At 51.8% G+C, this 27,415-nt stretch overlaps 2 protein-coding genes and 1 long non-coding RNA gene across 8 annotated transcripts in view; 1 reads left to right on the top strand and 2 right to left on the bottom strand.

The window, feature by feature from the left end:
- On the bottom strand, window positions 1–14,387 carry DACT3 (dishevelled binding antagonist of beta catenin 3). Its single transcript, XM_055369815.2, has 4 exons — window positions 13,873–14,387; window positions 5,999–6,095; window positions 5,680–5,832; window positions 1–2,885 (listed from the first exon to the last, which is right to left on the bottom strand). The coding sequence occupies exons 1-4, from the start codon at window positions 14,383–14,385 to the stop codon at window positions 1,495–1,497; spliced, it is 2,154 nt and encodes a 717-aa protein (XP_055225790.1). The 5' UTR covers window positions 14,386–14,387; the 3' UTR covers window positions 1–1,494.
- The window catches only part of LOC109024142 (uncharacterized), a 15,122-nt gene continuing 2,094 nt past the window's right edge, over window positions 14,388–27,415 (top strand). The window contains exons 1-3 of one of the 4 annotated variants that reach the window (XR_008673869.2): window positions 14,487–15,493; window positions 21,186–21,328; window positions 25,052–25,168. This is a non-coding gene — a long non-coding RNA (uncharacterized lncRNA). Of the gene's footprint in view, window positions 15,494–21,185; window positions 21,329–22,972; window positions 23,103–25,051; window positions 25,169–27,415 lie in introns of those variants that run through there. The other 3 variants (XR_002003587.4, XR_002003586.3, XR_008673870.2) reach the window with 3 other exon arrangements.
- PRKD2 (protein kinase D2) overlaps window positions 26,362–27,415 on the bottom strand; it is a 42,849-nt gene continuing 41,795 nt past the window's right edge. For all 3 annotated transcript variants that reach the window (XM_019015023.4, XM_019015021.4, XM_055369814.2), the window contains 2 exons: window positions 27,076–27,161; window positions 26,362–26,778 (listed from right to left, as the gene is read on the bottom strand). In XM_019015023.4, coding sequence (XP_018870568.2) covers window positions 26,566–26,778; window positions 27,076–27,161 — 299 coding nt within the window. In that variant the 3' untranslated portion in view covers window positions 26,362–26,565. The remainder of the gene's footprint in view (window positions 26,779–27,075; window positions 27,162–27,415) is intronic.

The raw sequence follows: 27,415 nt of genomic DNA on the forward strand, positions 1-27,415 counted from the left end.
TATATACGCAAACACATAAACATGGGAGGATGCACGTCGAACTGCTGATTATGATGACCGTCAGAGAGGGGATTTAGGGACTGTCTGTTTCCCATGCTGTTCCCATTTTTGTGAAACCATATTTTTTTGTTTTTTGAGACAGGGTCTTGCTTGTCATCCAGGCTGGCGTGCAGTGGCACAATCATGGCTCACTGCAGCCTGGGCCTCCCAGACTCACATGATTCTCCCATCTCAGCCTCCTGAGCAGCTGATAGTTCAGGAATGACCTACCACACCCAGCTAATTTTTGTATTTTCTGTAGAGATGGGGTTTTACCATGTTGCCCAAGCTGGTCTTGAACTCCTGGGCTCAAGATATCCCCCTACCCCTGCCTCCCAAAGTGCTGGGATTATAGGCATGAGCCATCATATCCCACCTGAAATCGTATTTATGACCAAACATAACCCAATCAAAGGTTAGATTCCTTGATGTAAAATAGCCAATGGTAGGAAGATGATGTTGAGATTCACCCTGGGACCTCCCAGGAAACTGCCATATCCACAGCAAACAGAAGTTGCTCAATGAATGTCAGTCCAAAGGCAAAAGAGCATTTCTCCCATTTAACCATTCAGTGAGAGTCCACCACATATGTTACACTGTGCATTTATTTACAAAGAGGTTAGAGAAACACACAGAATCTGGCCCCCCTTTGCACTGGGGAGTCACCATCGTCATAATAAATACAGTAATTTTAAAAAAGAAAAAAAATACTAGATTGGAACAGCTGAGGGTCATCAGGCTTCCCCCATTCCCTCTCACAGGGAGTGGGGGGCATGAGATAGAAACCATCTTCCTTCCCCTCTTCTACCTCCGAATCCTCCATAATTGTCCAGGGATCGAAGTGAAAGAGTCCTTCTTTCCAGGTGTTACCAACCCCTACTTGACCCTCAAAACCCCCAAATCAGTGCTCCTTCCCTTCCCAGGGCACTCTGCAGGAACCACCTGAGTCAGACACAGAGTCTGACCAGATTGCCAAGGGGATATCTTAAGGGTCCAGGGACATGGAGGGGGCACTTTGTGAATGAGAGGGGGCCATAGCTGGGCAAGGAAAGGAGGAATGAGGGGGCTCATCAGCAATGAGAGGGAGAGCGGTGAAGGGGAACAAACAGACTAGGCTTCTAAACTAAAACGGGGAAATTCAAACCGAATTACCCCTTTTGCATACATGGACACTTACTGTACAGATGAGGAAAGTGACGCCCAGAGAAGGGGAACTGTCTTGCCCAAGGGCTTCCAAGCTAGAAGCTGAACTGGGTCAAACAGGGCTCATCCCCATTCCTCTCGGTGGTGGTGGGGGAGCCTTTTCAACCAAGACTGTTAGGAGTGGGGAGAGTGAGGGGGGTCTTTGGAAGCAGAGAAAACGATGGTCTTTGGAAGGTAGATGTGGAAGGGTCAGTGGTTGGGAGTGTGGAGGTGCAGAGGCCATGAAGGGGGAGCCCAAGCAAATCCCCAAACTCACACTGTAGTCATGACCTTGAGAGAACCCGAACGGAAACGCAGTATCTTTTTCTTGAGCGCGTGGGAAGCTTTGATCTTCACGAAGACTTTGGCGGGGCCTGCGGGCGCCCCTGCACCTGCTCCGCCCCCAGAGGCCGCGGTGGCCGCCACCAGCTGCTGCGGCCACACAAGGCCACCGCTGCCGTCTGAGTCGCTGGAGGCAGAGCTGAAGGCAGGCGATTCTCCCTCGCTGGCGCTCGATTCGCTCTCCCCGTAACCCCCGCCGACGCCTCCCGCAGGCCCCCGGCGTCCCAGGGGCCCCAGGCGCCCAGCCGAGCACTCGGAGTCGCTGCCCGCGCAGCCGTAGAGCAGACGACGCTGGGGAGCTGACGGGGACGGGCCGGGGCCGGGAACACGCGCCGCAGGGGCTCGGGGCCGCACGCGGCGCCCATCGGCAGCGTCGATCTCCGCAGTGGAGCGCCAGCGACGGCAGGACCCTGCGGCCTGGGCCGCCAGCGTGGGCGCTGGGCCGCGGCGTGGCCGTGGCGGCCGAGGCTCTTCCCGCTCCGCCGTGGGGTACTTAGGGGGCCCCGAAGGGACCGCGGAGGCGCGGCCCAGCAGGCTGGTCTCGGACTGGGAGCGCGAGGCCTTGCGGGCCCTGGGCGAGCCGCGGCGGCCCGAAGCCTCGGCCATGCGTCCACGGCGGCCGGCGGCCCGGGGACGCTCCCGGGGTGGTGACTGCTCCACGCTGCGGCCGCGGGTCAGCGGCGGCGGTTTGCGGCGGGCGGCGCGGCCAGGGAGGCCTCGGGTGGCCGCCTGCGCGCCCGGGATGTACTGCGCCTTCACCAAGCGGCCCTCAGCCGGGCTGTCGGGGGGTGAGGGGGCGGCGGGCGGCGCAGCGGGCTCGGGTGCCGCCTCCGACTCCCACGACGACGCCCAGGCGCGGCTCAAGGCGGCAGGGCTGGTGGGGTGGCCCCCGACGCGCTCCAACGAGGGCTCCCGCGCGGGCCGCGCGCTGCCGGGGGACGGAGACGCGTCGGGCGGCCGCTGGCGCACGCTGTTCTGGCGCCGCGGGCCGCCGTCCGCGCCCCCGGGACTGGTCCGGGGCTGGCCCGCCCCCCGGCGGCGGCGCCTGCGCAGGAGCGCCGAGATGTAGCCGTCCAGGGGCCGCCCTGCGCTCCCCGCGTCGGGCGAGTCGGTGGGAGGGCGGCCGCAGGGCCGCGGGCTGCGCATCGCCACGGCGTGCAGCGGGCTGGGCGTCAGAAAGGGCCCGGCGCGGGCCCGCCGCTCCGCCGAGGAGCAGGCCTCCGGGCCGGCGGACCCCCCTGCCGTCGGGTAGGGCGCTGAGAAGGACCGCGGCACCGCTGCCCGCGCGCCCACCACCTCCGGAGCGCTGGGACTGGCGTCTCCTAGGGAAGGAAGGCCAAAAAAAAAAAAAAAGAGAGAGTGGAGGGGCTCTCAAAGTCCTTTCCCATTTCTCATCCAGCCCGGAAGGGGCGGGTTGCCTCCCTCCCTTCCATCCTCATCTCAGCAAAAACCCTGCTCTCACACCTTCCTTCTTGTAAAATTCATAATAAAATCTTTACAGGGTCCTACAAGACCCTGTGTGACTTGTCCTGCCTCTGCCTCTCCAACTCTCACAACATCTTACCCCCTTTTTTTTTTTTTTTTTTTTTTTTTTTTGAGACGGAGTCTCGTTCTGTCGCCCAGGCTGGAGTGCAGTAGCCCGATCTCGGCTCACTGCAAGCTCTGCCTCCCGGGTTCATGCCATTCTCCTCCTGAGTGGCTGGGACTACAGGCGCCCGCCACCACGCCCGGCTAATTTTTTTGTATTTTTAGTAGAGACGGGGTTTCACCGTGTTCGCCAGGATGGTCTCGATCTCCTGACCTCGTGATCCTCCCGCCTCGGCCTCCCAAAGTGCTGGGATTACAGGTGTGAGCCACTGCGCCTGGCCTTTTTTTTTTTTAGACAGGTTCTTGCTTGCTCTGTCACCCAGGCTGGAGTGCAGTGGCGCAATCATACCTCACTGCAGTTTCCAGCTCCTGGGCTCAAGGGATCCTCTCGCCTTATCTTTCTGAACGGCTGGGACTACAGGAACGCATCACCATGCCCTGCTGATTTTTTGATTTTTTGTAGGGTGGGGTCTCACTGTGTTGCCCAGTCTGGTCTCCAACTCCCAGGCTCAAATAATCCTCCCGCCTCAGCCTCCTAAAGTGCTGGGATTACAGGCATGAACCACTGAGCTGACCCTTCTCCTCTACTTATAGGACTCCAGCCACACTGGCCTCCTGAAAGCAGGCGCCAGTCACATTCTGGCCTCAGAGCCTTTCTGCTTCCCATTCCAGATTCCAGATTCCCGGAATGCTCTTCCTTCTGGATATCTGCTAGGTCCACTGCCCCACTTAGTTCAGGGCACAACTCAAATGCTACAGTCTCAGTGAAGCCCTCCCCAGCCATATTTTCTAAAATTGCACTTCCCTCCCCAAACTCAAAGGGACACTTCTGAGTCCCTTTCCCCAGCTTATTTCTTGTCATAGCACATGGCATTATTTCATACCCTAGATATTTTACTTATTTATCCTGGTTTATTTATCTATCTATCTATCTATCTATTTATCTATTTATTTATTTATTTTTTAGACGAAGTCTCGCTCTGTCACCCAGGCTGGAGTGCAGTGGCATGATCTCAGCTCACTGCAATCTCTGCCACCCGGGTTCAAGCGATTCTCCTGCCTCAGCCTCCTGAGTAGCTGGGATTACAGGCACGTGCCACCACGCCCAGCTAATTTTTGTATTTTTTGTAGAGACGGGGTTTCACCATGTTGGTCAGGCTGGTCTGGAACTCCAGATCTCGTGATCTGCCCATCTCGGCCTCCCAAAGTGCTGGGATTACAGGCATGAGCCACCGCGCCTGGCCATTTATCCTGTATTTTATCTATTCCTCCAACTAGGCTGGCAGTTTCCTGAGGGCAGGGATTTGCCTGTTTTGTTCATTACTGTTCATTTTGTTCATTGCTCCTGGGATACTGCTAGATAGCACATAGTGGGGGCTCAAAAACTTACTTGTATGAATGAATGACAGCAGTTCCTGTTTACCAGTGACTGCCATGCACCAAGTCCAATGCCTTAGAGCAGAGGCTCACTGAATATTCAAAAATATCCCCTTAGGGCAGGCACTGTTTGTGTGTGTGTGTGTGTGTGTGTGTGTGTGTGTGTGTGTGTGTGTGTGGTTGGTGTTTTATTTTTATCTTTTTGAGGCAGAGTCTTGCTCTGTCACCCAGGCTGGAGCACAGTGACACCATCTCAGCTCACTGCAACCTCTGCCTCCCAGGTTCAAGCAATCCTCCTGCCTCAGCCTCCCAAGTAGCTGGGATACAGGCATGCACCACAATGCCTGGCTATTGAGGCACTGTTATTTTATTTATTTATTTATTTATTTATTTATTTATTTATTGAGATGGAGTCTCACTCTGTCACCCTGGCTAGAGTGCAGCGGCTCCATCTTGGCTCACTGCAACCTCCACCTCCAGGGTTCAAGCAATTTTCCTGTTTCAGTTTTCAGAGTAGATGGGACTACAGGCACACACTACCACGCCCAGCTAAGTTTTGTATTTTTAGTAGAGACAGGATTTTACCATATTGGTCAGGTTGGTCTCGAACTCCTGATCTCAGGTGATCCACCTGCTTTGGCCTCCCAAAGTGTTGGGATTACAGGCATGAGCCACTGTGCCCAGCCTATTTATTTATTTATTTTGAGACAGAGTCTTGCTCTGTCACCCAGACTGGAGGGCAGTGGCACAATCTTGGCTCACTGCAACCTCCACCTCCCAGGTTCAAGCGATCCTCCCACCTCAGCCTCCCGAGTAGCTGGAATTACAGGTGTTCGCTACCACACCCAACTAATTTTTGTATAGACGGGGTTTCACTATGTTGGCTAGGCTGGTCTCAATCTCCTGGCCTCAAGTGATCCACCCACCTCCCAAAGTGCTGGGATTACAGGCGTGAGCCACCGCACCCAGCCATATTTCATTTTAACAGATGGAAAAACAGAGACCCAGAAATAAGAGACCTGCTCATAATCACGTGAAAAGGAAATGTCACAGCTGGAATTGGAATCCAGGCCCGATTCAGAAGTCTGTGCCCACAACCATCCTCTTACTGTCCTTTCCCTGGCCCCAGGGCCCCACCCTCACCCACCTTACCTAGGGACTTGGGCCTCTCACTGGCATAGATGCCCCGGGGCTCAGAGGGACCCAGGCGACCATAGGAGCTGGATCCAGAGAAGCCACTGTCCCCACAGAAGGTTGAGGGTGGTGAATCTGGACCTCCTGTAGAGCTGGGATCTTCATAGAAGCCTAAATTTCCAGGAGAAGCAGAGAGACTTCAGGGGGTTTGGGTGGGAAAACCAGAGCTGGGGAAACGAGGAGATGGCGTGGGGAGAGACACGGGGGGCCTGAGAAATAGGGATACGGGGAACATGGAGGCATCCCAGGCAAACCCTACCCCTCCATCCATGCTCACCCGAGCTACGCCCGCTCTCCTGTTCCAGGCCCCCAGACTCCAGGCTCAGGTCTCCCAGCTGCTGTCCCAGGTCCCAGACGAGACCAGGCAGGGCCTCCTGAAGGCATAGGGAGAGAAGGATGGTCAGAAGGCCCCCAGTCCTCTGCCGACTGGTCCCCTATTCCATGAGCTCATGGGCAGAGTTTCACTTTGACAATGAGGCTCTCGCTTCAAAGGATAAAAGCAGTACCTGAGTCCCAGGACCCCCTCAAGATCTGTGTCTCTTCATCCCCATTAGAAAGTCCTTCCGACGTTCCAACTCCAGTCCTTCATGCTGCAGCCCCATCTCATTCCCTCTTAGGTGTGATGAGGACTCAGAAAACCCCCATCTCTTGCCCTGTCTTTATCAGTTGCTACCCCCAATCTGTGCTCAGAGCCCCTCAACCCTGATTAGAATGTCCCTCTTTGAGTCTAACTTCAGGATTGCTGTAAGGACAGTTTACTGCTAAAAGGTGGTGTCCAGGACCCCCAGATCTCTTAGTCATAGGTCTGCCTTCTTCTCCAAGTTTTTCTTTTTTTATTTTTATTTATTTATTTATTTATTTTGAGATAGGGTCTCACTCTGTCGCCTAGGCTGGAGGGCAGTGGCGTGATCCCAGCTCACTGCAGCCTCTACCTCCCGGGATCAGGCAATTCACCCACCTCAGCCTCCTGAGTAGCTGGGATTACAGGCGCCCGCCACCACGCCCAGATAATTTTTGTGTTTTCAGTAGAGGCAGGGTTTCACCATGTTGCCCAGGCTGATCTTGAACTCCTGACCTCAGGTGATCCACCTGCCTCGGCCTCCCAAAGTGCCGGGATTACAGGCATGAGCCACTGCACCCAGCCTCTCCCCGTCTTTGACCTTCTTTCTCAGATACGCCCATTGCCCCTTATCACCAACAGAAGGTCCTTTTGTGAGTCTTCCTTAAGTCCTTCCTGCTGCAGATTGCCTCTTTCCCCCATATGGGTAAAATAGGCTGACCACGACTCATAAACGTCTTTGCTCTCCCTTCAGAAAGAACCTCCCAAGCCTCCTAGACAGTCCTGTGAGTCTAGCCTTACTGGTACTGCAGCAGCCATCCCAGCACGTTCCTTTGCCCTAGAGACCACATCCTCCTTCTGCCTTTGGTCCACTCCCACCAGGAAGCTCCAGTGGGTCTACCTTTCCTCATTGCCATAAGAAATTTCCGGGAGTCAGGCCGGGCGCAGTGGCTCACGCCTGTAATCCCAGCACTTTGGAAGGCCGAGGCGGGCGGATCACATGAGGTCAGGAGTTGGAACCAGCCTGGCCAATATGGTGAAACCTCGTCTCCATTAAAAATACAAAAACCAGCGGGGCGTGGTGGTTTGCGCCTGTAGTCCCAGCTACTAGAGAGGCTGAGGTGGGAGGATTGCTTGAGCCCAGGAGGCAGAGGTTGCAGTGAGCCGAGATCACACCATTGCACTCCAGCCTAAGCAACACAGCAAGACTCTGTCAAAAAAAAAAAAAAAGAAGGAAAAAAGAAAAAGAAATTTCCATGAGTCTACCCTGGATCCTTCTTGCTGCAGGAAAAGAGCACTTCTCACGGATGGGGTCTCCAAGACATTAGGACTTAATCTCATTTTAGAAAAGAGAGGGTCAGAGCCAGAAAAAGTCTCACATGGGTCTGAGTGAGGCCGGGTAGCAGCAGGCAGCCTCGGGCTGACGGTTGACCCTCAGACAAAAGTGGCTTGTCTGGACCGCAGGAGGGAGGGAAGTGGGGAGGACGGTTTGGGAGGGCAGGCACCCAGCCCTGCCTATTTAGGGCAGAAAGACTGGCCGGCTCCCCGGCAGCCACAACCCCCCCGCCCCATCCCAGTCTCTCCAGGGCCCAGCCTCTCCCATCCCCCTAGAACAGAAGCCCCCATTCGGGCCTGTTTATTTGAGGAAGGTCAACAAATCCTTCCACTCTGGGCTCCTGCCCTGGGTATATTGAGATGCTCACAGTGAAGTCATCTTTGAGCAGAACTCAAAAAAGCAGCTGAATTGGGCAGCATCAGGAAGTAACTAAAAAAAAACTCTCGGACCTACCATGTACCCCATGTCATGTCCGCCACAAATCACTGGCATGCTCACTCCCCTCTAGCCACGCCTGGCCTTGCCACCATCCCTCGAACATACCATGTATGCGCCTACCTCAGGAGAATGTTTCCCCCACATACCTTCCTTGCTTCATTCAGATCTTTGGTGACCTGATCTCTTCTCTGACACCTTTCCAAAATAGCTCCCCTGTCATTGTGCACCCCGTTGCCCTGCTTTTTGGGTTTTTTCTACATATCAGTAATGACCTCTTGATTTAAAATTATACATCAGGCCGGGCTCGGTGGCTCACGCCTGTAATCCCAGCACCTTGGGAGGCCAAGGCAGGGAGGATCACTTGAGGTCAGGAGTTCAAGATCAGCCTGGCCAACATGGTGAAACCCCGTCTCTACTAGAAATACAAAAAATAGCCAGGTGTGGTGGTGCGTGCCTGTAATCCCAGCTACCCAAGAGGCTGAAGCAGGAGAATTGCTTGAACCAGGGAGGCGGAGGTTGCAGTGAGCCGAGATCACGCCACTGCACTCCAGCCTGGGCGACAGTAAGATTTCGTCTCCAAAAACAACTAAAATAAAATAAAAGTATACATCAAGGTATCATTTGTTTGTTGAATCTCACTAGAATGTCAGCCCTAGGAACGCAGAGATTTGTCTGTTTAGCTCACAGGTGCACCCCTACCCAGTGCCTAGAACAGTGCCTGGCACAAAGTGGGTGCTCAGGAAATATTTAATGGGCTGGGTGTGGTGGCTTATGCCTATCATCCCAGCACTCTGGAAGTGCCAAGGCGGGAGGATCGCTGGAGGCCGAGAGTTCAAGACCAGCCTAGGTGACATAGCGAGACCCAGTCTCTCTCTCTCTCTCTATATATATATATATACACACACAGACACACACACACACACATATACACACATATATATACACATATATACACACACATATATATACACATATATATACACACATATATATACACATATATACACACATATATATACACATGTATATACACATATATGTATGTATATGAAATTTATTTATTTATTTATTTATTTATTTTTGAGATGGAATCTAGCTCTGCTGCTCAGGCTGGAGTGCAGTGGTGCAGCCTCCACCTCCCAGGTTCAAGTGATTTTTTTTTTTGCCTCAGTCTCCCAAGCAGCTGGGATTACAAGCATGTCCCACCACACTTGGCTAATTTTTGTGTTTTTAGTAGAGACAGGGTTTCATCATGTTGGCCAGGTTGGTCTCGAACTCCTGACCACAAGTCATCTGCCCACCTCAGCCTCCCAAAGTGCTGGGATTGCATGCGTGAGCCACTGTGCCTGGTCTTTTTTATTTTATTTTTGAGACAAGGTCTCACTGTCTCACCAGGCTGGACTGCAGTGGCACGATCACGGCTCACTGCAGCCTTCACCTCCTGGGCTCAGGTGATCCTACCACCTCAGCCTCCCAAGTAGCTGGGACTACAGGCACATGCCACCACACCCCCGCTAATTTTTGTATTTTTTTGTAGAGACAGGGTCTCCCTGTGTTGCGTAGGCTTGTCTCGAACTCCTGGGCTTGAGCAGTCCTCCCGCCTCAGTCTCTTAAAGTTTTGGGATTGCAGGCATGAGCCATTGCACCCAGCTGTCTATTTTTTAAAAAGAAATATTAGATGAAAGAATGAATGTATACAATGGAATACTATACAGCTGTTAAAACAGAATGAGTCAAATTTCTATATAGAATCATTACCAAGATATAGCATTGAGCAGAAACAGAAAAGTGCAGAATATATATAGTATGAGTGACTCAGAATTACCTGGAGGGCTTGTGAAAGCCCAAATGACTGAGTCCCATTCCCAGAGCTTTTGATTCCAGCCTGCAGTCGCGCCCAAGTAGTTGTATGGCTAACAAGTTCCATGTCATGTGGTGCTGCTGGCTAGGAGGCCACACTTTGACTGGCATAGTCTCTGGGACCTCACCCAAGAAACTAGAATTTGTAAAAAGCAAAGCTTTGACAAAAGCTCTACGTTTTTTGGTATGTAAACAGTTTCTGTTAGGAGATATGTTGGAAGACGTCTGGGAGGTGACACTAAGGTGACAATGATGGTGACCTCAGGGGATAGGTTGGATTTAGGGGCTCCAGGGAGGAATGAGGGGACTGGATGGTGGAAGGAAGTGTTTAAGGAGGCGTGACTTGGCATCACATTAAGCTCTGCTGCTCCCCAGCTGTGTGACCTCGGGTGGGTGACTTTACCTCTCTGGGCTTCAGTTTCCTTATCTATAACTGGGCATCATAGGACACCATCTCCTGGAGGTTATTGTGAGGATTAAATGAGTTTCTTTTTTTTTTTTTTTTTTGAGACGGAGTCTTGCTCTGTGGCCCAGGCTGGAGTGCAGTGGCACAATCTCGGCTCACTGCAAGCTCCGCCTCCCGGGTTCACGCCATTCTCCTGCCTCAGCCTCCTGAGTAGCTGGGACTACAGGTGCCCGCCACCACGCCCAGCTAATTTTTTGTATTTTTAGTAGAGATGGGGTTTCATGACGTTAGCCAAGATGGTCTCAATCTCCTGACCTCGTGATCTGCCTGCCTCGGCCTCCCAAAGTGCTGGAATTACAGGCGTGAGCCACCGCGCCCGGCCAATGAGTTTCTTTTGACACATAATAAATGCCAGTTTGTATGATTACAGGAAAGCTACGAGTTTCTTACAAGGAAAATAGAAAATGTTTCCATTGTTTAATTAAAAATAAACGTAGGTGTCGGGCGCAGTGGCTCATGCCTGTAATCCCAACAACTTTGGGAGGCCGAGGCGGGAGGATCACTTGAGGCCAGGAATTCAAGACCAGCCCGGCCAACATGGTGAAAGCCCATCTCTACTAAAAATACAAAAATTAGCCAGGGGTGATGGTGCATGCCTGTAATTCCAGCTACTCGGGAGGCTGAGGCAGGAGAATTGCTTGAATCCAGGAGGTGGAGGTTGCAGTGAGCCGAGAATCACTTGAACCTAGGAGGTGGAGGTTGCAGTGAGCAGAGATTGTGCCATTGCACTCCGGCCTGGGTGACAGAGCAAGATTCTGTCTCAATGAATAAATAAATAAAGGCCAGGTACAGTAGCTCACACCTGCAATCCCAGTGCTTTGAGAGGCTGAGACAGAAGGATTGCTTGAGCCCAGGAGTTGGAGACCAGCCTGAACAACATAGCAAGACCTCATATCTTTAAAAAAAAAAAAAAAAAATTAGCCAAATGTGGCGGCGTGCACCTGTAGTCCTAGCTTCTTGGGAGGCTGAGGCAGGAGGATTGCTTGAGGCCAAGTTAGAGGCTGCAGTGAGCTATGATCGTGCCACTGCACTTCAGCCTGAGAGACTTTGTCTCCAAAAATAAATGAATAAATAAATATATCATTTAAAAATACATAAATAAACGTGAAAGGATAGACTTTTTGGTAAGTTCTGCCAAGTCTAATTCCGGTTGTTCCATTACAAGGAAGAGCAGAAATTAGGGAGACAGACAGGAGATGCCTCCTCCTCTCCAGCACCTAGACGCCCCCCAGAAATATTCCAAGTCTACACCCCTCTATTTGCAAGTCTGGCCTCATTCCTTCCAGTTGCAAAAGGATGAATATTTAAAAGATTAGAAAGTCCTTGGCCTGAGTCTGGCTCTCTGCCTCCTCACGGTGCCCCTCATCCTTTCTCTGCAGGCTTAATAAGAGTGTGGTTAGGACCCCTGGAGACCCCTTTGCCCAAACTTCCCTTACCTTGTTTCTCCCCTCACATGCCTCTCGTTGGTATCCAATGCCCATTTATCTCTATTAGGAAGTCATTCCGCAAGTCTAACTTAAGTTCTTCTTGATGAAAGGAAGCTTTTTCCTTCTTGAGAGCAAGCAGGACCCAGGGAGCCCCTGCCCTCACCCAGGATTCCTGCCTCTCTTCTCTGCAACACCCCTGATCTTTACCTGGTATCCCCATCATTCCTATTAGAAAGTAATCAAGTCTGGCTTCAGTCTTTCTTGCCTTGAAGGAAGCGTATTCCTGGCAGGGGCTGGGAGTGGGGGGATAAGTCATAAGACAAGGGTTGGGGGATCAGAGGAAGCCCTCACCCACTCTTCAGAGGGACCCAGGAACCCCCAGCACTAGAGAAGTTTATATTTAGCGCTTCTCTGCTCCTCCTCCTCCCCCCGCCTGCCACCGCCTCCTCCCTGATGCTGGGACAAGCTTTGCCTAGAGACTGGGGGGTGGGGGGGACAGGCCTCTCCACTATCAGCTCATGCCGGGAGGACAGAGGGCTGAGGGGGAGGAGGGGACAGAGGGACCGAGGAGAGGGAGACTGAAGGGCAGAGATGGGGAAGGTGAAGGGTGAAAAGGGGAGAGACCGAGGGCAGAGGGGGAGAGGACACAGCTACCCACAGCTACCCCATCCTCATGCCTCGCCTTCTCCTTGTCAGGATGGAAGGCGCCTTCCAAGCCGAGCCAGCTTGGGGTGGGGGGAGCTAGCGAAGGCCCCCACAATCCGTCTCTAACTTTGGGAGGGGGTGGGGCCTCCCACAGCTGTTTCTGTTTCCAGAAAAGAATGTGCAGGGGGGTCCCACTCCTGAGAGGGGGAGGGGCCGGGCGTGCAGCCCCGGGAGCCTGGCTTCAGTCTTCCTCCCCAGTCCCCATCTGGGGAGGGGGCGGTCGAGGTCAGCGGCGGGGAGAGCCCCCTCCACTGCCACCTCGGCTCAGGTTTCCCGAAACGGGAAGCTCTGGCCACACACAGGCTTGGGGATGGGGATCTGCCGTGGAGCCAGGGTGTGCGGGCTGGGGGGAGGGGAAGACAGACTGAGCCTGGGACGTCGGGCAAGAAGAAGAGAGCGAGGTGCAGACAGGCAGGAAGGGAAGGCCAAGGAGACAGATGCAGAGGGACACAGAGATCACAGAGACAGAGAGACAGGATGAAGAAAGAGAAGCAGACACAGAAAGTCACAGGGATGTGGCAGGACGGAGAGAGTGACAGAACCCCAGGACGAGATAGGGAGACTCAAGGAATGACATAGAAAGGGGAGAGGCATGGGGCCTCCTCAAGTCATTCCGGAGACCTCTGCCCATCTTCCACCATGAGAACACCCAGAGTCCAGAAGTCTCCCCCAGGCGCTGCCTCGACCTGCCTCCCCTTGGGTCAAGGAGAGCTGGGGCCAGGTAGGAAGCAGGGGAAGTGTCACCAAAGGGTCAAGATCCCAGTGGGGGGTCCTCAGGGACTGTGAGCTTCCTCTCAGCAGTGGTCCCTCCCTCTGGAGGCCCTGAGATTCCCCTCCTCCCACCCCGCCCCCTCCAGAGATCTCCAAGCACACCAGGACTTAGGGAAGATGGAGCCCTGGTGGCGGGGCCCAGAGAAGGGCATGTTTGGAGCCTCGCTGTGTCACCTTGGGTGAGTCGCTTGCTGTCTCTGAGCCTCAATTTGTCTCTCTGTTAAATGGGGACTATCACCCCCTGTTTCCCAAGCCTCAAGAAGACAACGCCTGCAAAGTACCCGGTCTCGGGTTTGACACATACTTGGCGCCCACAAGGATTTTCTTTGGGGAAGGGGTGTAAGAGACAGGGCCTGTGTTTCTCACGAGGCCCCAGTGGGGGCGATGCAGTTCCCCCTCCCCCGATTTGGGGGCGGGGAGGCCAGGTCCGGCCCGCCGCCGGAACTCCGGGGTCGCCAGCCCCACCCCCTGTCCTTTCTCACTCCCTGCCTACCCAGGTCCCCAACCCCCGCCCGGGTGTCTGAGCATCCAACCGAGACAGACAGACACAGACGGGGGTGGAGGGACGAACGGACAGGCAGCCCCTTACCAGCTGCTCCTCCAGGGCCGCTGCGGCCCGGCGCGCCGCCGCCGCATCTTCATCCTCATCGGCGTCCTCCTCGTCCTCGGCCTCGGCGCCCCCCATTCCGGGCTGGGCCAGCCGCAGCGCCTGCTGCACGCGGTACTCCTGCCTCTCCCGGAGCCAATGTAACTCGCAGAGCCCGGCCAGGCTACCCTCCAGCCAGCCCCGCAGCCGGCCCCGCTCAGGGCTCACCGGGAACGAGAAGGCCCGGATCATGGCTGCGGCCCCCCGCCCCAGCCCGGCCGGGCCCCGCGGCCACCCCTCTCCCGGTCCCACCTCCCCGCCCCAGCAGCCTGCCCGCCCGCCCGCTGGCCGGGCTGTCACCGTCTCATCTGCATAGGCGCCCGCCCATTGGGCCGCCCACCCGAGCCTTATCTGCATGGCCACGCCCCCGGCGACCGAGCAACAGCCGCCTATTGGCGAATAACCTTCCTGACGAAGACTCTCGGCCGTGCAACCGCACCGCCCAACACGACGCATGCTCGCAACTGCCTACTCACTCCGCTCGCCACGCCCCCTCCGTGCAACTGCCTCGGGGCCCTGGCCACGCCCCCCACGCGTCACAATGAAACAAGCCCGCCCTTGCTTCAGTGCCATTGGTCTGTGCCTGGCCGGTCCTGCAGCAGGTTCCACCCTCTTGCGGGCGAGCTCTGGCTACCATTGGACTGTCCGGCGCGAGGGGAAGGGTGATCTATAAATAGGGAATGGGTACACGTGACAGTTTGGCAGCTGCTCCTACCCCTCCACCCCGCCCAACCTTCAGCTTCTGAGGCTGCGCAGGGGGAGAAAAGGGTTAGGGGGTCGAGCCCTGACTTCGCCTCCTCTTCCAAGAAGCCTTCCCAGACACTCAGCTGTAAAACCAGACGGACGTCCTCCGATAAAATTGTTTCTACGTAGGGCCGGCTTCACCGGCTTGGAATCCACTTAGAAGGGTCTTCGCGCTTGGTTGAATGTTCCGCAACTTCTGTCTTGAAATTTTTAGTTTTTGAGCAAGGGGCCCCTTATTTTCACTTTGCACTAGGCCAAATATGTAGCCGGTCTTGCTGCTAAGAGTCTAAGATCGACTGCATTCCAAATTCTGGAATTATAAGACCCTGGGTGGAAGATTCTATGCTTTCACCAGAAGAGAGTCTAAGCAGCTTTTGTCTCCCAGGTGGAAGGAGGATGTGTGCTCATCATTCTTCCATTCCAGGGGCCTTTGTTCTACGTTCTAAGGGGCTTTGTTCTCAGCCTTCTATGATGCTCTATTCTCAACGTTCTCTGGTCCTAGGAGTCTGAGCCTGACATTCGTTTCCAAGGCTTCCTGCTGTCTCTCCAGGCTCCGCAAGCAGGGCTGGGGCACCCTCAGGCGGCCAATCTGTATCACTACGCCGAGCCTGCCTCTACCAACTTCCAAGACCTAGCTCTAATATTCATACTCATCTCTCAGACAGACCTTGGCTCCCTAAAAGCCAAGGCCCAGAAAATCATACAAGAAATTCCCTCTTTTATGATTCCCCGTGCATGAAGTGACCTTCTGGTGGTGAGATGGAGAGAAATTGATAGTGGCGATAGACAGCAAAGTCTCCAGGAGCCAGACTTCCTCGGGGTGAGTCACAGATCTGTCACTTTCCAGCTGTGTGACCTTGGAAAACTTACTTAACCTCTCTGTGCCACCGTTTCTTCATCTGATCACGGGATCATAATACTGGCTGCCTCATAGAGTTGTTCTGAGGATTCAATGAAATGTATCAGGTCCTTGGAGCAGTGTCTTCCATGGATCAAGAGCCACAGAAGGGTTTGACAAATAAGTTTAAAAACTAATCTAGTAAGTTTCAGGGGGGGAAATGTCTTGAAATTTATTAGAGACAACCTTTATTCAGTCCTCCTCTTGTTCAAAATAGACTTAGAAAATTAGTCGGGTGTGGTGGTGCACACCTGTAGCCCCAGCTGCTTGGGAGGCTGAGGCGGGAGGATCACTTGATTTCCTTTTTGACTTCTTGATGCTTTTATTAATGATGATGCCAAAAGATTTCTGGAGAATCAGCCAGGTGCGGTGGCTCACGTCTGTAATCCCAGCACTTTGGGAGGCTGAGGCGGGCAGATCACCTGAGGTCAGGAGTTCAGATCAGCCTGGCCAACATGGCGAAACCCCATCTGTACTAAAAATACAAAAATTAGCTGGGCATGATGGCACACACCGAGATTGTGCCACTGCACTCCAGCCTGGGCAACAGAGGGAGACTCTGTCTCTAAATAAATAAATAAATAAATAAAGAGAGAGAGAATGCAAATGAAAGGCAAAAGTCATATGATGAGAAGCAGGCACGGGAGGACCAGAGTGGGTATTAAAATGGGGAATCCTAGCCAGGCTCTGTGACATACACCTGTAGTACCAGCTACCCAGAAGACAGAAGCAGGAGGATTGTGTGAGCTCAGGAGTTCAAGGCCAGCCTGGGCAATATGGTGAGACCCTGTCTCTAAAATAGTGTGTGTGGGAGGGAATCCTGGAGTTTCTGATTCCAGGAGCAGGCTGTCTCATGATGTCGTCTGCTTGACCCAAGGTTCTTGGGAGAGCTGTCTACAATTGCACCCTCGTCTGCTTCCAGGGCTCTTGAAAGAGCTTCCCTCTGAGGTCTCCAATGGGAGTGGATTCCCATTCAGCACAGGTCTTATATCTCTTCATCTCTGAGATATGAACCCAAGGCAGGACAGTCTGGTGTTTGCAATAGTGTAGGGTCCATCCCATCTGAGTTCAAGGTTAGTCTTCCTGCAATGTCTTTTCCGGAGGACTAAATTCCCTGTTTGGAAATTATGAAGAGGCCGTGATGGAGTATTTGGAGGGAAGGCAGCTCACACCTGTTAGTGACAAGCATAAGTGTACTTAGTCCTTGATAATATCTGAGAATGTCGATTGTAATAGACTAGAGTCCTCAAGGGCCCAATAGGAGTAGAATCCTTGTGAGTCTTTGAGTGATTATTTCATAAGAAGATTATTGATATGTGCTCTGGTAGGAAGAGTAATGGCCCCCCGCAAGATGTCTACATCTTTATCCCTGGAACCTGTGAATATAGCACCTTTTATGGAAAAAGGAACCTTTTGTGATTAAGAACCTTGAGATAGGGAGATTTATCTTGGATTATCCTGGTGGACCCAGTATCATCACAAGTTTCCTTATAAGATGGAGGCAAGAACGTTAGAGTCAGAGAAATATGTAAATATAGAAGCAGAGGCCGGGCCAGGCACAGTGGCTCACACCTGTAATCCCAAAGCTTTGGGAGGCCGAGTGGGGGAGGATCGCTTGAGGCCAGGACTTTGAGACCAGCCTGGGCAACACGTTTCTACAAAAAAAAAAAAAAAAAAAAAAATCAAAAAATCAGCCAGGCATGATGGCACACATCTGTGGTCCTGGTTATCTAGGAGGAGGATCGCTTGAGGCCACCAGTCTGATGCTGCAGTGAGCTGTGATTGTGCCAGTGCATTCCAGCCTGGGGCGACAGGGAAAGACCCTGTCTCAAAAAATAAAATAAAATAAATCTGTGTTGTTTTAAGCCACCACATTCATGGTGATTTGTTCTAGCAGTGTATTCATTTGCTAAGGTGGCCATAACAAAACACTACAGACATAGTTTAAACGACAGAAATTTATTTTCTCACCAATCTAGAGGCCAAGAAGTCCAAGATCAAGGCGTTGGCAGGGCTGGTTTCCTCCGAGGCCTCTCTCCTTGGCTTGCAGATGGTCACCTTCTCACTGTGTCCACACATGGTTTCCAGTATGTGTGCACGCATCCCTGTGCCTCTCTGTCTTTTTTTTTTTTTTTTCAAGACAGAATCTTGCTCTGTCATCCAGATTGGAGTGCAGTGGCACGATCTCGGCTCACTGCAACCTCCGCCTCTCAGGTTACAGTGATTCTCCTGCCTCAGCCTCCCGAGTAGCTGGGATTACAGGCATGAGCCAACTCACCCAGCTAATTTTTGTATTTTTAGTAGAGACGGGATCTCACCATGTTGGTCACGCTGGTCTCAAACTTCTGACCTCCAGTGATCTGCCTGCCTTGGCCTCCCAAAGTGCTGGAATTATAGGTGTGAGCCACCGCACCCAGCCCAAAAAACTTTTTAATTAGCTGGGCGTGGTGGTGCATGCCTGAAGTCCTGGCTACTGGGGAGGCTGGGGAGGAAGGATCACTTGAGCCCAGGAGGTTGAGGCTGCAGTGAGCCATGATTGCACCACTGTGCTCCAGCCTGGGCGACAGAGCAAGACTGTCTCAAAAAAAAAAAAAGAAAGAAAAAGAAAAGAAAAAGGAAAATAAGCTAATGCTTGTGGTTACGGGGAAGTCAAGGGACAACAGTGGGCAAGGGTAAGTTCAATTCTTCAGTTAGTTTGGCAAGTTTAAGTTTGACGAGACTGAATCGGCATGTTCAATTTGTCCTGATGATCATGGGCAATAGGGCTAAAGGATTTCTGTGAAATGGGAGTACCCACTGGTTCTCTGGATTAGCCTGCTTGATATGGGTAGGCTTTGTGACTCCACCCAAATCTCATTTTGAACTGCAGTCCCCAGGTGTTTAAGGAAAGACCTGGTGGGAAATGATTGGCTCACGGGGGCTGTTCTTGTGACAGTGAGGGAGTTCTCACGAGATCTGATGGTTTTATAAATGGTAGTTTTTCCCGCATTTACACACACGCACTGTCTTGCCTACTGCCCTGCGAGATGGGCCTCTTCACCTTCCGCCATGATTGTAAGTTTCCTTAGGCCTCCCCAGCCATGTGGAACTGTCAGTCAATTAAACCTCTTTCCTTTATAAATTACCCAGTCTCGGCAAGGCGCGGTGGCTCAAACCTGTAATCCTAGCACTTTGGGAGGCCAAGGTGGGCAGATTACTTGAGGTCAGGAGTTCAAGACCAGCCTGGCCAACATGGTGAAACCCCATCTCTACTAAAATACAAAAAATCAGCCGGGCATGGTGGCATGCACCTGTAATCCCAGCTACTCAGGAGGCTGAAGCAGGAGAATCACTTGAATCCAGGAGGCGGAGGTTGCAGTGAACCAAGATTGCACCACTGCACTCCAGCCTGGGTGAGAGAAAAAGACCCTGTCTCAGTTATTAACTGTGGTCACTGTGCAGTGCATTGGGCCGCTAAAATGTATTCCTCCAGTCTAGCTGAAACTTTGTACCTTTGATCAACATCTTTCCTGGGTCAGGCACAGTGGCTCATGCCTGTAATCCCAGCACTTTGGGAAGCCGAGGTGGGAGGATCGTTTGAGCCCGAGAGTTCAAGACCAGCCTAGGCAACACAGTGAAACCCTGTCTCTACAAAAAAAAATTAAAATCTTCCTTTTCCTCATCCCCCCTCTGGCGCTGAGTGTGCTGTTTGGGCTGATGTGGGTTCAGGGAGGCATGGAAACACTATGAGCTTGCTGAAAGTCAGAAGAGAGGCTACTGATTAGAAATTTCCTGCTGGGTGTTTAAGGTGAAGGGCCATCCACAAAGAGGGTGACAGGAGATTGTCACATGGAGGCTCTGCAAGGTCAGGACAAGAAAGAATAAGAATCTGGGGCCTGGGGGCCGGACGCGGTGGCTCACGCCTGTAATCCCAGCACTTTGGGAGACCCAGGCGGGTGGATCACAAGGTCAGGAGATTGAGACCATCCTGGCTAACACGGTGAAACCCTGCCTCTACTAAAAATACAAAAAATTAGCCAGGCATCGTGGTGGGCGCCTGTAGTCCCAGCTACTCAGGATGCTGAGGCCAGAGAATAGCATGAACCTAGGAGGCAGAGGTTGCAGTGAGCTGAGATCACGCCACTGCACTCCAGCCTAGGCAACAGAGCAAGACTCCGTCTCAAAAAAAAAAAAAAAGAATCTGGGTCCGGGCCCGGTGGCTCATGCCTGTAAATCCCAGCACTTTGGGAGGCCGAGGTGCAAGGATCGCTTGAGGCCAGGAGTTGGGAACCAGCCTGGGCCACATAGTGAGACCCTATCTCCAAAAAATTTAAAAACTTAGCCAGGTATAGTGGTGCATGCCTGCAGTTCCAGCTAGTAGGGAGGCTGAAGCGAGAGGATTGTTTGAGCCTGGGAGTTTGAGGCTGCAGTGAGCTATGATCATGCTACTACACTCCAGCCTGAGTGAGAGAGCAAGATCCTGTCTCAAAAAATTAAAAAAAAAAAAAAGCATGTTAGGGAGCTCCAATTCCCCAGGCAATCCTTCCTTGCCTCTTCCCAGCTTCTGGTGGCTCGTGGCAATCTCTAACATTATTTGGCTTGTGGCTGCATCATTCCAAGCTCTGCCTTCATCCTCACATGCTACTCCCTGTGTCTTACGCGGCCACCTTCTCATAAAGACACCACTCGGCCAGGCGCGGTGGCTCACACCTGTAATCCCAGCACTTTGGGAGGCCGAGGCGAGTGGGTCACCTGAGGTCGGGAGTTTGAGACCAGCCTGACCAACATGGAGAAAACCCCGTCTCTACTAAAAATACAAAATTAGCCGGGCATGGTGGTGCATGCCTGTAACCCAGCCACTCGGGAGGCTGAGGCAGGAGAATCGCTTGAACCCGGGAGGCAGGGTTTGCGGTGAGCCGAGATCGCGCCATTGCGCTCCAGCCTGGGCAACAAGAACGAAACTCCATCTTAAAAAACAACAAAAAAAGACACCAGTCATGTTGCATTAGGGGCCCACCCTACTCCAGTATGACCTCCTTTTAACTGATTACATCTGCAATGACCTTATTTCCAAGTAGGGTCATATCCTGAGGTACTAGGGAGACAAAATTCAACCGATGACCAGCCCAGAAACCACTGGAGTTGCCTTTTAGTCTTGGATAAAACAAAAATAATAATGGTATAAATGCATGCTGTGTGGATAAGGTTTTGCCTTCAAGGGCAAGGTCATGCCCTAAATCTTGTACTTATGAATTACATAGTTATAATTTGTCCTAGACACCCTTTTTTTTTCTGAGACAGGGTCTTGCTCTTTTGCCCAGGTGGAGTGCTGTGATGCAATCTCGGCTCACTGCAGCCTCAACCTGTCAGGCTCAAGCAATCCTCCCACCTCAGCCTCCAGAGTAGCTGGGACTAGAAGCGTGCATCACCACACTCAGCTAATTTTTTTATTTTTTATTTTTGTAGAGATGGGGTCTCCCTATGTTACCCAGGCTAATCTCGAACTCCTGGGCTCAGGTGATCCTCCCACCTTGGCCTCCCAAAGTGCTGGGATTACAGACATGAGCCTGTCCTTTATGAGCAAGGGCTTGGGGCAGATTTTTATTTGTTTTTCCTACTTCCTGTATAATTGCAGAAACTTGGGGCACGTGTGGAGTGTGAGTGAGTGAGCTGCTGGAATGAATTGACCAGACAGGACATCATCTATGTATGGGATTAGAATGGAATTACAGGAGAAAACCAAATCCCTCAAATTAGCATTCAGGATCGGAAAAAAAAGTAAGTAGGGGTTTCAGCGAACCACTGAGGCATAGCAGTCTATGTATGTTTACTGTTGACTTTCAAGGAGAAAGGGAAACGGGCTGTGGATCATCAGGTGTGTGAAAGAAGGCAGAGGGCATGTTAGTACAGTCGAGTGGCTGGTGGTGGCTTGTCTAGAATAGAGGCCAGTATAATGTTTGGATTGGAAATGGCAGGAACCACAGTGTGACTATTTTGTTTACAGCCTTGAGGTCTTGGACTGGCTGGTATCCTTTATCACTGAGACTGTTACTGGGATTTTTTTTTTTTTTTTTTGAGACAGAGTCTCACTCTGTCATCCAGGCTGGAGTGCAATGGTGCGATCTCGGCTCACTGCAACTTCTGCCTCTCGGGTTCAAGCAATTCTTCTACCTTAGCCTCCTGAGTAGCTGGGATTACAGGTACCTGCCGCCATGCCCAGCTAATTTTTTAATTTGTTTTTAGTAGAGACGGGGTTTCACCGTGTTGGCCAGGCCGGTCTACAACTCCTGATCTCAGGTGATCTACCCGCCTCGGCCTCCCAAATTACGGGTGTTATCATTGGGATTCTTGGCAGACAGGAGTGTTGTAGGAGATGGAAGTGGATAGTAGGAGGCTCTGAATAATGGGTTGGGGGCCCTAGTGTGCCTCTGGTGTCAGAGCACATTAAGGCAGCTTCAAGAAGGGCATGAAAAGATCTAATTCTATTCCACAACTTGGGGTAATTGGTTAAAAAAAAAAAAAAGGGAGCCAAGTGCAGTGGCTCACACCTGTAATTTCAACACTTTGGGAGACCGAGGTGGGAGGACTGCTTGAGGCCAGGACTTTGAGACCAGCCTGGGCGACATAGCAAGACCTTGTCTCTATTTAAACACAATTTTTTTTTATTCTAAAAAAGAAAGGATCTACTTCTACCTTAAGAGGTTCAGCCTCCCAGAGGCACCCTATGTTTGTTGAGTTGGGGGCTCAAAGAGAATCAGGAATGCAAGTCACAGATCTTGGATATGTAGGTCTGAGGGAGAGGTGGATGTTTTGGGAAGGGGGTGGTTGGAGTGGTGGGAAGGTTAGTGGACTAAGATGAACAAGGGCAGAATTAGGGACTGGGAGACATAAGCCCTCTTGTGAATATGAAATATTATGGCTTTGGCTGGGCACGGTGGCTCACACCTGTAATCCCAACACTTTGGGAGGCCAAGGCAGGTGGATCACTTGAGGTCAGGAGTTTGAGACCAGCCTCTCCAACATGGTGAAACCCTGCCTCTACTAAAAATACAAAAATTAGCCGGTTGTGATGGTGTGCACCTGTGATCCCAGTTGCTTGGGAGGATGAAGCAGGAGAATCGCTTGAACCTGGGAGGTAGAAGTTGCAGTGAGGTGAGATCGCACCACTGCACTCCAGCCTGGGTGACAGAGCGAGACTCCATCTCAAAAACAAACAAACAAACAAAAAAGAAATATTATTGTTCTACGTTGATAGAACATCCCTTTCTAAAGGGATTATTGGAGTAATTTGAATAAGAAACTGTGCTGGGTAGTAGAGAGCCCAATGAGCCCAAGAGTGGCTTAGACAGGCATAAACCATGTGGCTAATTGTGCTGTCATCACCATTATTGCTGTGTACTGAGGTAGGGAGGGGGGACTGAGATATTTATGGCGAAGCATGTGGCCCGTGTCTACAAACACCCTGGCAGGATGCTCATTAAGGGGGTTGATGGTCATTTCCCCCTGAAGGTTAAGGAATCCTTATAGACACAGAGGAGAAAGTTGGCTGGAAGTGAGTCACTGGGAGACTGAATCTTAGACTCAAATTCCTTTTGCATTTCAAAGCTAAATAGTGTCAAGTCCAATGTCCCTTTTCTTTACAGTATATACAAGTGTCTCTATCAACATTAGGTTTTGAGGCTGAGTGCAGTGGCCCACACCTGTAATCCCAGCACTTTTGAGAGGTGGAGGATCGTTCAACCCCAGGAGTTCAAGACCAGCCTGGGCAACATAGTGAGACCCCATCTCTATAACAAATAAAAACCATGCCTGGGCACAGTGGTTCATGCCTGTAATCCCAGCACTTTGGGAGGCTGAGGCAGGCAGATCACTTGAGGTCAGGAGTTCGAGACCAGCCTGGCCAACATGGCAAAACCCCTTCTCTACTAAAAATACAAAAATTAGCTGGGCATGGTGGCACGTGCCTGTAGTCTTAGCTACTTGGGAGGCTGAGGTGGGAAGATCACTTGAGCCCAGGAGGTTGAGGCTGCAGTGAGCTGTGATCATGCCACTGCACTTCGGCCTGGGCAACAGAGCGAGATTCCATCTCAAAAAATAATAAAATAATAAAAAAATTAAAAACTACATAAAAAACAAAAAATTAGCCAGGTGTGGTGGCTCATGCCTGTAGTCCCAGCTACTCAAGAGGCTGAGGGGGAGGATGGCTTGAACCCTGTAGTTTGATGCTGCAGTGAGCTACGATCATACCACTGCACGGAAGCCTGGGTGATAGAGCAAGACCCTGTCTCTAACAAACAAAATTAGGTTTTGTGATTCCAGTGGTCCTGATAGGATAAACTTTTTGTCTCTTATGATTTAAGTTATAGGGCCCTAAGTTTTCATTGTATGGATTTGATTGTTTTTTTTTTTTTTTTTTTTTTTTTTTTTGAGACAGAGTTTCGCTCTTCTTGCCCAGGCTGGAGTGCAGTGGCACCATCTCAGCTCACCGCAACCTCCGCCTCCCAGGTTCAAGCGATTCTCCTGCCTCAACCTCCTGAGTAGCTGAGATTACAGGCATGCGCCACCATGCCCGGCTAATTTTGTATTTTTAGTAGAGACGGGGTTTCTCCATGTTGATCAGGCTGGTCTCAAACTCCTGACCTCGTGATCCACCCACCTCAGCACTCAAAGTGCTGAGATTACAGGCGTGAGCCACTGCGCCCGGCCTTGATTTTGTCTTTCCTGGCATCCTCATGATATACGCTATCTCCTGGAATTCTATAATTGAGGAATTTCAATGTTTTTGAATCATGTCTCTCATTTCTGGTCTCTGGATATTAACTAGTGGCCAAGACAGAAGCAGATCAGGGCTGATAGTCTTTTCCATACATTTTCTAGCCTGGGTCTGTCACGGGAGATGGATTCATCTCTATGTTGCCTACACTTCTGGACCTTAGACTAAATAGAGGGATAGGCACTGGGGATGGAGTCTAAGAGCCTTTCCCCAATAGTCTTAGCAACTATGCCTCAGAGGTATACTGCTCCTTTGGATACCTTCATTTACTGAGGCTTGTTTAGCATTTTCAAATCAAAGAGCTGCATTTTGGCCAGGCGCAGTGGCTCATGCATGTAATCCCAGCACTTTGGGAGGCTTAGGCAGGCAGATCACTTGAGCCCAGGAGTTTGAGACCAGCCTGGGCAACATGGCAAAACCTCTGCAAAAAATCCAAAAAATTAGCTGGGCATGGTGGCATGTGCCTGTAGTTCCAGCTACTCAGGAGGCTGAGGTGGGAGGATCACTTGAGCCCAGAAGGTCAAGGCTGCAGTGAGCTGTGTTCATGCCACTGCACTCCAGCCTGGGAAACAGAGACCCTGCCTCAGGAAAAAAAAAAAAAAAAAAAAAAAGCTGCAGCTCTGGAACCATCAGATGGACAAGGTGATACAAATCAAATTGGAAAATCCCAGAGTAAGCTCTCAGTATTAGCCTAAATTGGCTACTAAATTCTTCCCTGTTTTCCTGAGTTTTTTTAGGCTATGTTGCCCAAACTGGACTCGAACTCCTGGATTCCAGCGATCCTCCCACCTCAGCCGCTTAAGTAGCTGGGAATACAGTCACCCGCCACCATGCCCAGCTTTCAGGTAGGTCTTTGCAGCACGTAAGTCAGAGCGTTCTGAAAGTCTGAAGAAAACTTGTTCAGGTCCATGCTCGGATCGTTCACCTTCAGCTGTGGAAGGTGGAGGACCATGTGTTAGGGTGTTACTGGGGAGCTGGAGGGCTGGAGTCAAAGGTAGAGAGAGGTGGATATGTGTTCCCTCCAGTTCATTCCCTCTGCCTTCAGTCTTTCAAGGCCAAGATGAAGCCTAAGAGGTCCCCTCTGATTCCCCACTCTCTCTGACCCCTGAGCTCATTCTAGGCTGCCCAAGCCTCCCAAACTCCCCCAGTCCAGCCCTTCCCGTTCTGGGTCATCACTGTCCAGGGGCAGGTATGTCTCTCTACTGGAAGGGCAGTCCTTGGCTGTCTCAGTCACCACTGTGTCCCCAGCATCACCCAGCTCAGTGACACAAAGGAATGAGTGAATATATACTTCTCTATATATTTCATATATAGAGAAGTCATCACATCAACATAAAATAAAATACTGAATGTTACATATCAGTTTTCTAGTATGGATCAGACTTGGGCTAATTGCATTTTATTATTTGATTTTTGAGACAGGGTCTCACTCTCTTGCCCAGGCTAGAGTGCAGTGGTGTGATCCTGGCTCACTGCAATCTCTGCTTCCTGGGCTCAAGCGATCCTCTAGCCTCAACCTCCAAGTAGCTGGGACCACAGGTGCAAGCCACCACACTTGGCTAATTTTTGAACTTTTTGTAGAAACGGAGTTTCACCACGTTGGCCAGGCTGCTCTCAAACTCCTGAGATCTAAGGGATCTGCCTGCCTTGGCCTCCCAAAGTGCTGGGATTATAGGCATGAGCCACCACACCCAGCCTGAATTAATAGTTGTGATTAGTAGTAACACCACCACATAAAAAATCAGTCATCACAAACCATGAGATTACTTTTTCTGCAAGTTCTCTACCCTCCAGTCACATTCCTTCCATCTCTCCCCAGTTTCCAACTCCTCCTCCATTACTCCTCCCTCTCCCTTCTCATCTTCTCTCCTGGCAATCTTCCTCTATATTTTCTACCCCAGCTCGTCCTCCTTCCAAGACTCCTCTCCCATCAGTCCTCTCTCCCCACCCCTTCCATCCTTCCTGTTTTCAGGCAGTCCTCCTTCCAGATGAACTCCATGTTGGTACAACAGAGTAATGATTCGAGAGTGCCGTGTGCTGAGATCAAGGCCATGGGGCCAGAGATGAGTCCGTTTTAATTGCTGGGGAAACAGGGAGGGGACTTGGAAATAGCTCCCCCCACCCCACTCCCCATGTGTCCCATCCAGTTTGGGCAGGAAGCCACTTTCCCTAGAACAGTTCATTGCTGGGATCCTGTGAAGAACCGCTGTGGAGGGCAGCAGCTGGACGAGGGCACAGGACCTCAGAGAACACTGATGCGCTCCGCCAGCCCCTGCATGTCGTGGTCCTGTGGTGGACGGGCCCCACCGAGATCCCTGTCCGTGGGCAGCCCAGACCCAGGCAGCGGATGCTCTGCTGCAAACTGCTCCCAGCGCGCGTCGTCACTCTCATGCGTGATATATCGCTCTCCCATCTTCCCCTCCAGCTCTCGGAGGTCCAGCCACGTCTGGTACTCCTGGGCCCGAGAGAACTGGGGTTAGCTTGGGGTCTGCACTGGAGCAGTGCCTGGATATCCTCTGGTTTGCCACTGAGAGCTGGGTACCAATGAAGGTGAAGCCATACCCTCTGCAACCCACCCAGCCAGTAGACATTTAGCTCCACCCCCTCTTCTTGCACCCAGCCAATGGGAGGCCTAGCCACATTCCAGACCCAAGGAAACCTACATCCTTCACAACCTGCCTAGCCAATAAGCGATCTAGTCCCACCCCTTCCTCCAATCCAGCCAATGGGCCAGCCCTGCCCCCTGCATCACCTGTAACCAGGGGTGGCTGAGAGATTTGTCCACGCTGTAGCGTTTGCGCATCTTCACCTGCAGCAGGTTGTTGATGAGGTCAATGGCTGCACAGGAAAGAGAAACAGGTCAAGCCCTACAGGTCAAGGGTCACTCCTCCTCCAATAGGCACCCCCTAGCCTACCTGCCTGCCATCAACACCTTCCTTCTGCACCAGCTCAGGTGGCTCAGAAGCCTCACCTGTGCCAATCACTCACCCACCCATTTCCTCATTACATTACAAATTTGTCTCCTCCTGCCCACACATGTTCACACCAGCTCCCTCTCTTCACCTGTTCTCTACTTCAATTTCCCCATTCCC

This window comes from Gorilla gorilla, chromosome 20 (genome assembly GCF_029281585.2).
Source record: "Gorilla gorilla gorilla isolate KB3781 chromosome 20, NHGRI_mGorGor1-v2.1_pri, whole genome shotgun sequence".
Lineage (NCBI taxonomy): Eukaryota > Metazoa > Chordata > Mammalia > Primates > Hominidae > Gorilla > Gorilla gorilla.